The sequence below is a fragment of the Sinocyclocheilus grahami genome, unplaced genomic scaffold (assembly GCF_001515645.1).
Source record: "Sinocyclocheilus grahami isolate Dianchi unplaced genomic scaffold, SAMN03320097.WGS_v1.1 scaffold554.1, whole genome shotgun sequence".
Taxonomy (NCBI): domain Eukaryota; kingdom Metazoa; phylum Chordata; class Actinopteri; order Cypriniformes; family Cyprinidae; genus Sinocyclocheilus; species Sinocyclocheilus grahami.
This window is the reverse complement of record NW_015505733.1, coordinates 521,032-532,376: the sequence shown is the minus strand read 5'-3', so window position 1 is coordinate 532,376 and position 11,345 is coordinate 521,032. Positions and strand designations below refer to the sequence as shown.

The 11,345-nt window shown below is 35.4% G+C and overlaps 1 protein-coding gene across 1 annotated transcript in view; it reads left to right on the top strand.

The window, feature by feature from the left end:
* The window catches only part of LOC107556060 (extended synaptotagmin-2-A-like), a 30,463-nt gene that overhangs the window by 12,043 nt on the left and 7,075 nt on the right, over positions 1-11,345 (top strand). Inside the window, exons 8-14 of the mRNA XM_016239050.1 lie at positions 7,368-7,488; positions 7,584-7,760; positions 7,850-7,932; positions 8,024-8,072; positions 8,610-8,699; positions 8,821-8,901; positions 9,520-9,621. Of these exons, the coding sequence (XP_016094536.1) occupies positions 7,368-7,488; positions 7,584-7,760; positions 7,850-7,932; positions 8,024-8,072; positions 8,610-8,699; positions 8,821-8,901; positions 9,520-9,621 (703 nt within the window). The remainder of the gene's footprint in view (positions 1-7,367; positions 7,489-7,583; positions 7,761-7,849; positions 7,933-8,023; positions 8,073-8,609; positions 8,700-8,820; positions 8,902-9,519; positions 9,622-11,345) is intronic.

Here is an 11,345-nt window from a genome sequence, read left to right as displayed (position 1 = left end):
AAGAGTGATTACTGATAAACTGTCTGAAAAAAAGAAAGTCACGTTTTAGAGAAGAAAAAAATCACCCACTGACTTTCAAAGCTGCCACATAGTAACGACTTTGTACTTTCGAGGACCTTGATAGAAATGTAGTGGAGTGAAAAGTACAATATTTGTCTTTCAAATGTAGTAAAGTTAAAGTCATAAGTTTCCAGAAAAAATAATACTCAAGTAAAGTACAGATACTCAAAAAGTGTACTTAAGTACAATACTCAAGTAAATGTACTTCGTTACTGTCCGCCTCTGGTTGTGATTGGCCGAATACCTCAAGCGTGTGATGAAAATGTTATGTCAAAGAGAAAGGAAAAATTGAAATCGCATCATATGACCCCTTTATGCTATTGACAGTAGTTTGCTTTCTATTAAATAAATGATTAAACACTTTCTTCCTTTGGCTGTGTAATGAAACTTAATGTAATGTAAAATTAGTAATAATATTACAGGTGATTATTATTATAACAAGATAAAGTTGCAAAATCAAACATCATTCCAATATCAAACTTGCTAGTGACTATGAGAAAATGTTTGCTTAAAATCAGTGCTTAATTTGAGCCGAATCCTGTCGGATCCTGTTCCAGAAAATGTCAGATTTTGGATTTTTGCATTCCGGTAATTGTTTTTAAGGATCCGGCATTAGATTGTGACAGTGCGTGCGTGCATGCATATGAGAGCGAGTGCAGGTTTATATATTTGGAGGTTATGTATTGGTCCTCAACATATTTTTGACCGTGACCAGTCAGCTTTCTTTAGTTCAAACTCGCTCTCATTGATTGGTGCTTACTGCTTATTGTTTTGTGAGCAGTAGAATGTTTGCAGAGAGTGTAATAATACCATAAATAATACCAAATAAAGTGAAATATTATAATGTATAAACATTATAAACACTATAAACATAGCTATACGTTAGTATAGCTCACTCCAAAATAAATCATATAAATGTAACGGAATTCAGAACAGAACAAGAATGAAATAAAAATATATAAACCTAAAGAAACCAAAACAAATTATTTATAATGAAGAGGCTTTGTACTTCACGTACGTTCATATCAACAGAAATATCCTATTCACATGAGCAAAACTGTGCTTGGCATACAAAGTGGACCAGTTATACCACAGACTATTTAAATTGACCAGTGTAACCTTTTATATTTTTTAGTTGACTATTTTATTTTGATAATGAACAGACTGCGATGTCAAGTTTGAGTTGACCTGTGTGTGTGTGTGTGTGTGTGTGTGTGTGAGAGTGAGAGTGAGAGTGAGAGAGAGAGCGCAGGCGTGCGCGAGGCGAGGTCGAACAGCTGAAACAAAATACATAATTTTTGGTCATACAGATAAGAGTAAGCCATAATTTGAAAGCACAAAGTGTTTACTTTTATTTTTGCACACTAAAAATAACAACAGAACATTTGTAATTTTGTAAAATAAGGCGAGGATGCGCGTTTAATTAAAACTGTTACTTAAGTCAGATATTTTTCGCATATTTATACCTATACTATGATTGAATTATATTTTTATGAAAACAAATTTTGTTATTTTTAATGTATCTTAGATATACATTTTCCAAAAATCGAACATTGCGTGAATCAGAGGTAAAAAAACGATATAAATACTGTTCAGTTTCTTGCACAGACCGATCGTTTTGTGTCTTTACACATCAATGTATCGTCACGAGCTGCAGGGTTTAATTTGGTTTTGTTTGTGTATGTTTTTTTTTTTTACTCTCAAAGCCGTGATTCCCATTCACCTCCATTATAAGACTGACAGACTACAAAGGTTTGTGTTAAAAATCTTTGTTTGTGTTCTACTGAAGAAACAAAGTCACCTACATCTTGGATGCCCTGGGGGTAAGCAGATAAACATCACAGTTTCATTTTTGGGTGAACTATCCCTTTAATTTTAAATGGGGCAACAGAATCCAGAACATTGCTACAGAGAGTATTAAAATGAAAAATGTGCTCATCCACAGACAAATCCAACAAGGAAGACATGATAGGGCAAGCATCACTAGAAAACACATCTGCATACAAATTAGCAGTAGAAGAGTTTACAGAGAGAATTTTGCGACCACAGGGCATAGAGTCAACCATTGGAGTGTTGAGGACAGAGTTAAACAATACTGGTTTATGGTCAGAGAGACAGTAGTCATCAATTTGCAGATTGGTGACTGAAAGACTTAATGAAATAACCAAATCTAATATATGACCCTTATCATGCATAGGCTTAGACACAGACAAAATTTTATTAAAAGAGTCAATGATTTGAAGAAACTCCTAATGTTTCAACCTGCTCTGTTCACTTCAAATACAGCAAATATATATTGAATAATGTTTACTGTTTTACCCTGCAATGTATTCACAATTAAATTAGAATAATTACATTTATGCATTATGCATGTAGATTAAAGGTACACTTTTTTCAGTGTTTTCCCTAGATGCATTAACTAAAACAATATTTTCAAATAGCCTCAATAGCCTCTCAGTGTTCTCTGTAATGGCAGATTAGAGAGACCCTTAATGTGTTGCTATAACATACTGTCTTGTAGTTGGAATAGATTCATGAGTGTTGCACTTCTGGTTGTGCTGATCATGCACACAGACACACACACACACACACACACACAGGCGGATGAGTGATTACACCCCTCTAGCTGTTCCTTAGCACAGGCTACTGTGTACAGAGGTGGTTCATAGGAATGTATATGTTAGTATATTGAAGAGCTCCTTCAAAGTATAAATAGTTGATACTGTTTGGGAGCTTGATGTCAAGATAATCCTTATTGCAAACAAACAAAAGTACCATTAGGCTGTGGTCATTAGCACTGCAGCATTGAGAGTGCTTGTCTTAGGCTATTAAAGTTTATTGGTGCTGCTTTGGATCTTCACTGCACAAGTGCTGCTCCCATGTCAGCCCTGCTCCTTGCATCATATAGCTAATGTAATACTGAAGAAAAGTACACTGATCTTAGATTTGTCAGTCCAGGCAACCATAATACCCTAATGCAGTGTAATTCTTTGCTGTATATCTGTGGTGTCCCACTGTTTAGGACTGGTGAGTGATTTTTGTAGCCTCAGAGAGCGCTATGCTTGCATTATGAATATGTTTGGGGAACGGCATCTGCTTGGCAAGCAAATCAATAAGAGAGTTATGATTGTCATTCTTTCTTTTATGTTTTTTATGGTGTTTATAATTTCTGTTCAGCGTATTGTGTTTTATTACAGAGGAATAAATCACAATGAAGTTGTCTTTTATCACAGAATTTGGGAGATTAAATGTCAAGTGCTGCTGACAAGAGAGATGAGAAAGCAATTTGGAAAAAAGTGGGGAAAAACAGATTGGATGCAGGTGTAATGATAGCGTGAATGGGAACAAAATAGATTTTGGTAAATATAGAGACAGGATGTGATAAGTGAGGTAAGTTGAGGTATATATAAAAATAAACAAATCAGGCTAAAGAGTTTTTATATCTTAAATAGCATACACCGTTCAAACTGGGCTGCTTATGTTGAAGTGTTCGGGATGTGGTTTTTAATGAGGAGAGCTTTTTTGTAATCGGGCTCTCAAAAAGTATATAAAAATTTGGATATAGATTTATCGGCCAACATATCGGTTATCGGCTTTCAAAAATAAAGAATTATCGGTTATCGGTATCGGCCAAAATGTTCATATTTCAGATTTTCCTCTGGCTTATCTTTTATCTTCATGGAATCATACATTTGCCTTGCACATCCCCAATCCAAAGCTCTTAATGGTTATTTAGATGGTCTAATGGCCATAGGGGTTTACGAACACCTTTAGAAATGCTTCTTTTTGTTTTGCTTTGATATGATTGAATGTAGTTACTCGAGCTTAACTAATTAGCTTAACTCGGATGTGGATATAAAGAACAAGCTTTGAGCTTTCAGTCATGGATTCATAGTTTGCAACTCGTATCTGCATCAGTCCGGTTCAGCATTCTTTGTTCTGTTGTTGAGTGTCATGTTTCATTCTTGTGTAGATGAGCTGGTTTCCAGGGAACGGATCAACTGGATTTAGCTTGAAACTTATTTTTGTATGTTGAATTATAAGTATGCCAACAATGCACAAAATGGTTAATGTTTCTTTTACCTTTTAGAAGTGTCCTTGGTTGTTTATAAGTTGAAATGTCCAGCTGTTGAAATTTGCCTGCTGCAGTGTAAAATCATTTCAAATGCAAAGAAAACAAATGTTTTGGAAGGGAAAGTACTGTATTCATTGCATATAAGATAATGATAAAGTGTATCGCCAATTTTGGCAGGCATGATGAGTTTATTTATGTTGAATAATAAATAAAAAACACTTGGTTCTTACTTAATGGTGTTGTTGTTGTTATACATGTCTTTGTTCAGTTGTTTTCTGATTTATTTGTGTTTTTGATAGAACTAGAGGTGTTTTGTTGAATGAAAATGAAAGCTAGTTGGTGTTGACTACAGCCCAAGGATATTATAGTTTTGAATTTTTAAAATTAGTTTTTATTTTAATAGTTTTCAAATTTCCTATAATTTCAGTTTAGTTTGAGTTAGTTTCATTAATGGTTTTGTTAGTTTTAGTTTAGTTTGTCTTTTGTGAACACATTTCTATTTAGTTTTTATATATTTTAGTTTCAGTTTTAGTTTTAGTAATTATAGTTTAGCAGAGTTAATGGAAGAGTTCGAGTGTAGACCAAAGCAAGACATTTAATTTGAGCACAGTTGAATGTTTGCACAGTTTACAGTTAACTCTTGTGCAAATCTCTTAATAATGAAAATAAAATAATTCTTTACAATTGAACAAAAACCAAAAATATGCAACTTATATGTATAACATTTATTCATTCATATTCATGTTCATATTCATTCATATTAAAGATGTAATCTTGTTAAACATACCAATAGTTTACAAACAAGCTAATCAAGGTTTTCAGAGTTACTAGAAAGCTACAGGCAGTTGAGTTTTTATTTTGTAAGACAAGGACCCTCCAGTGCTGGATTTGAGAAAACCTGTTCTTTGTAATCGTCATTGAAACTCTGTAAACTTTATTATTTGTCCATGTGTGTTTTCAGTGCATTCATTTGTTGGATCTTTTGCACAGACGAGCCACCGGTGCAAAACTACTGTATGTCCCTCTATGAACGTACACAATAAGAAGAAACAATCTAAAATGCTTTGAAACCTCATACTATAAACTAAATGCGATATGGTATTCTCTTCCTCTTCTCTAAAGCAGCGCAGCATGGCCTCGCCCCCTTTGCTGCATGTTCCCTGGGGGCGGGGTTTAAGTAAAATTCTGAGTTCTTGACGTAACGGACCCGGGAAGTAACTCGTTGTAGTCCCTTACCAGTCGTTTTTGTAGGCATTAAACTGCCAGAATTTTAAAAGAAGATATCTCCGTTTGCATTGAACTTTCAGCTTCGTAACTTTGCAGATATTGTTTATGATCAAACAGCAACATTACACACTAACTAACATTAAAAAATTGAAATCGCAATCAACCACCCCTTTAAATGATGTTTGCACTTTACTTTGACGAGCCGCTCCAGTGCGCACGCGCTTCAGATGAGCAATGCAATCAATCCCGTAAAGCCCCTTTTACACAGGACACGGCAAGCGGTGAATGCCGCTTTCTCTCATTTTGGATGCGTTTTGTAAAGTCAAGGTGGTGCTCGTGTCATGGACTCGACATTGCCATAGTAATCGTAAAGCGTGACATAATGACTATTCACTAAAGTCAGCTCATCCAAAAAAAATGTGTTAACTCATTCTCATGTTGTTCTCGCATGTCAAGCACGCTTTTAAACGTCCGTGCGCTGTAGGGTGTGCGAAAATGTTTTTTGACCAATAGTTTTAGTCTTAGTTTCAGTTTTCGTTTACGAAAATAACCTTGAGCCATGCTCAAAATGAGTAATTGCTCTTGTGATTAACTTAAATTTTAAAACCAGCAAAGCACAATACTATACAATATACTGTAATATATAATAATATAATACAGAAGATTTGTATTGTACAAAATAGTTATTTACTGTCTAAAGTTGACTTGGACTTATTCACTTATTTATCTTTAGCCATCTGTGCATTTACTTATTCATTTACTCCAAATTAATGTGGTGTGTGCTGTTTGTATATGCAGTGAGAGATCAGCATGCATAAGACTCAAGTATATATATATATATATATATATATATTAGTATATGGCAGTTCTCTAAATTTACAAACACACATTTGTACCTTGGGTTCACTTATTACTATGGCAAATCTAATTTATCTTTCTGTACAGTACGTCCGGGTCTACTTGCCTGTGTTTGTGTGACTTGAGGAAACCCAGGCAGCACTGACAAAACTACAGCCTTTTCAACAAAGACAGTCAACAGCCCAGAGACAGGAGTATGATTAAAAAGAGAGAGGGGAATGTCAGCAGCACAAACCTCAAAATGGCACTATTGCTTCGGTGTGTTTCCTCTCCATTGCTTCTCCCCCTGATTGTGCTTGTATTTTAACAAGGCCTTGGTCTGTTTGTGCTGGGACAGACAGGCTGCAGGCCAGTTAGATGCATAACTGTCACACCAAATTTTGCTGTAGGAGTCTACTGAAATGCAAAAAAAAAATGTATTCATGTTAATGTTACAAAAACATACATACAGTGTCAGATGATCTTTGGCTTTTGTCATATTGTTGGTTTAGTCAGGAAGTCAGCGTTTGAATGTGGGTTTTGTGGTTAGCAATACATCCGGGAGGTACAGGATTTCTTTCTTTCTTTCTTTCTTTCTTTCTTTCTTTCTTTCTTTCTTTCTTTCTTTCTTTCTTTCTTTCAAACAAACTCAATTAGGCACCCATTAAAATGGTTTAGTTGCTGGCCACAGAAATGCGCTTTCTACACCGCACTGAACAAAACACCGGCTTTTCAGTGATGACTCATCTGAACACCTCTGATTGGCCATTGTGTTCATAAGCTCAAGAGAATCGTGTGTGATTGGTTATAATGCAAAGCGCTGTAAAACGTGTCTGTCTCTGGCTCAGCGAGCCAGATTTTAGCAGCTGGTGATGTGCCGCACTGAACGTTCTAATCACACCAGTGTGATCGTATCAAATATAAAAAAATTATTTCAAAATCCACTTGGCTCAAAAATCTAAGGGGCACGTGACACAAAGGAAAAATACCTTAATGTTGTCTTTAACATCAACACAAGATTTGATCTTTTTCCCACAAAATTATGTATTATGAGAGAGTTACACATCTGTCCATTGCATTGAAGATTATGATTAATATCCAGAAGTACATCACCACTTTCTATACTTTCATAAAAATGTAATTTAACTAATTTCTTTTTCATTGGCAGTGGCTTTTCAGACCACATGATCCAGGATATTATCAGCACTTACATGGTGTTGCCTAACAGGATCACTGTACCACTAATAGATGAGGTTGAACTGGCACAGCTCCGTTTCCCCATGCCAAAGGTGATACACACACACACACACACACACTCAAACTCACACATCTCAACAAACCCTACATCATTGACTTTTGCTATATTCTTTTTCACACTCATTAGGGAGTTCTAAGGATACATTTTCTTGAAGCTCAGAATCTGGAAGTTAAGGACACATATCTGGGCGGGCTGATCAAAGGCAAGTCTGACCCCTATGGCATGCTGCTGGTCAGCAACCAGCTCTTTAGAAGCAAGACCATCAAAGAATGTCTGCACCCCAAATGGAATGAGGTGTATGAGGTGACTACATACACACACATGCTCATTTACTGCGCTCATAAAACTCATGCGCATACACTGAAATGTGCATGTATGTGTTTCAACATCAGGCACTAGTATATGAACATTCAGGACAACATCTGGAAATTGAGCTCTTTGATGAAGACCCAGATAAAGATGACTTCTTGGGCAGGTGCCACATTCATTTATATGGCTGAAATGTACAATCTTATCTATTGTAGACATTTTTAAAGATGTGTAATGTTCCTTTTATTTTGTTCCAGTCTAATAATTGACTTGAGTGAGCTTCATAAAGAACAGAAAGTTGATGAGGTAATGCGGTCACACTCTTGTTCTTGTTGAGATTAATTTACAGCTCACAACAAATGTCACCATCAGTTCTATTTCAGCACCGTCTCATTAATAAACTGACTTTGAACTTTCAAATTTGTTGGCTGTATTGTAAGTAGGTTTAGGTTTTAGTATATTTTCAAACTATTTTGTTTTAATTGCAGTCATTCATAAAATTGCCTCCACTTTTAACACTCTGATGCATGGATTATTGAACCACAAAGAAAAAAAAATCTAATGTAGTCTTTTTACTTCAATACAAATATGGACATCTTCTTTTCCACAATTAACAACCAGAAGTACATTCTTGTCTCATTAATGAACTGACTTGAGCTTCCATAGATGCAGACATTATCCTGTATTGATAATGATTTTTTCTTTATCCCAAAGAAGAGATTATCACCAGTTATGTAATTTCTTTTGAACTCCGTAGTATTTCATCATTGGTTTGGAATGAATTGAATGTTACTTAAGCCCATAGCTACCATTCCAGTGTGCTAATAACATTTTTTTCTGCAGTGGTTTGACTTGGAAGAAGTTGCTACAGGCAAACTTCATCTCAGATTAGAATGGCTGTCATTGTACCCGAGTGCTGAGAAACTAGATCAAGTATGCACATGCCATCACAAAAACTGACTGACATTGATAGACATGACTAAACATACACTGGCTAAACTTTTTATCATTTCATTCTTGTCATCATCATTTGCTCTATTTTCTATCTTATTAGGTATTAAGGAGCATAAGGGCCAATGACAATCTTTCCTCAACTCTGCTAGTTGTTTACCTGGACTCTGCCAGTAATTTGCCGGTAAGAACAGTAGTGATGAGCATACATAGGTTCTGTCTGAGGATGTGCCGTAGGACAACATTTTCTAATGTCCTGCGGCAGATACGTGTTTTACTTCCTTGTTTGCTTTCAGATTCATTGTTTTTATATTCTACTTTTATGAAATGCTGGAAAGTGTTATTTATGTTCTTTGATAGTCTAGTTTGATGTGAATACAAATGTGAACAAGCTGCAGTTTTACACACCCTAATGATTTACATGCAGTGATGTTGTTCCCCAGGCTGTATCTTGCAAGGTGCAATTATCATCTTGTTTCCCCCTAAATATATTATTCACCCAAATATGAAACATCTATCATCATTTACTGGCCCTCATGTTGTTCCAAAACTTGCTTTCTTCTGCAGAACACAAAATAAGATATTTTATAGTCCAACTATTTTTGTGCATACAATGAAAGTCAATGGGGTCCAGAACAATATTGCAATTTTCATTGTGGGCTGAACTATCATTTTAAGGAATGTTTGGTATTTAATTGACACCTTTTAATTAATTATAAAGGTAATTATTAGTTTGGAATGACTTATGTACAGTGCCGACTTTATTAACGCTTTATATTGTGCCTTCCTCCTCTACTGTAAGAATGTCTTTGAGGGCAGCTTTGGCTGTGGAAACCTAAAGGAGAGGAGGGCCTCTGGCCTAGTCTTTTGTGAGAACCCCGACTCTCTCTGTAGAACGTTATTTGTGAGTTTGCCAGTAATCTGCATCCTGGTTCTCCTGATCTAGCTGTAGCTGTTTACCTAACATTGTAACTAGACATTGCTTCCATTCAAGCTGTTCTTCAGTAACAAACAAACAACACCATTTACGTTGATCTGATGCTAATAAACTATGAACATCATATTTCTTAGATCTTTGTCCCATTCAATACTCCCAAAATCGCTTCGTAACGGAGTATGTTTGTATATTTTTATTATATGTATTTTGTGTTTAATCTGTCAGAAGCCAAGGTTTAAATATAGCTTTTGTTTTTGCAGTCACATTAAGTCACGTGATTAATCTAAATACAGCTTGGTCATTCTTAGATATATGATTGACGTTTCCTGATCTAGACTTAGTGAGCAGTCTGAAGAGAAAGGACAACTTTTTTTATTTTTTGTCCCTGCCAATATTGGCCACGTACACACTGCAAGTTTCGGGAGTGACAACCCCATTTAAATGCGGGAGTGAGTCCTGTAAAATAAATTATCTTTCCATGTGTGTATGGAACACGACTCACTCCCGAAACTGCCATGAATGGCAGCGTGGTAACCATAGCAACGGTGTGGCGTCTCGGAGAGAATGGGAGGTCCGCAGATTAGCTAGTTTTGTGTTAACTGCTGTTGACAAAAACATTAGACTGCAAAGACATGCAAAAATCCGCAAAACGTTATTAAATCGCCATCGTCGGGAGAGGCGTCGTAATCTAGTTTTGCTCTTTAAACTGTTGTTATTGAACAGCCTACTGCTCTGTCCGCCATCCTGTCAATTATTTGTAATTTTTTATTTGAAATCTGTAGCTAGGCATGGGCCGGTATGAGATTTTGACGGTATGATAATCTTAAGCAAAAATTGTCAGTAAGATTTTGTAATATTTTTTTAAGTCTCATGCTCACCACGGCTGCACTTATTTGAGAGAGAGAAAAAACAGTAAAAGCAGCAATATTGAGAAATATAACAATTAAAAATAACTATTTCCTATTTTAATATATTTTAAAATGTAAGTAAAAATATCACGGTTTCACGGTATTGTCATTACAGCTCTAAAATGTGTTATTTTTAAATGACTAGGTAAAAAAAACATAAAAACTCAACTTTTTCCCCCCCGCTGAACACAATATATTTTGTTTTTGAGCAGCATACAGAATGTTAGGAACAGTAGAATTTGTTTATTTTTTCTTTGATTTGTTTCCTGAAACGAAGAAAAATAAAGACTGACATCTTTATTTAACCTAAATCTGTAATTACAGTTATTTAATTTTAATTATATAATCCATATACATATCATTTATATCCTTTCATATAATTTAGTTATATCATTTCATATACATAATTTGATTTAATAATAACCCAATTTGAAGCAAAAACAGAATGTTCTGACTAGCTTTGTGAAATTATACTACATACCTGAACGAAGCAAACAGCAGAAGCTCTGAATGAGACGCAGATTCACTCTCTGACAGCAGGAGGCGCTCATGGAACACCAGATACAGCGTTTCCTTGGTTACCGCCGTAAACAAAGCAGATGAACATTAGGGATGGGCGATACCTCTTATTTTATTTTCGATCCGATACCGATATTTTCAAGCCCAGTATCGTCGATATCGATACCGATACCTCTAAACTAAACTGATCTTTTAAATTATTGAAAGAATATATAATCAGTAATTATACTCACTTAATATTAGCTTTTAAAGCCATGTTTTTTT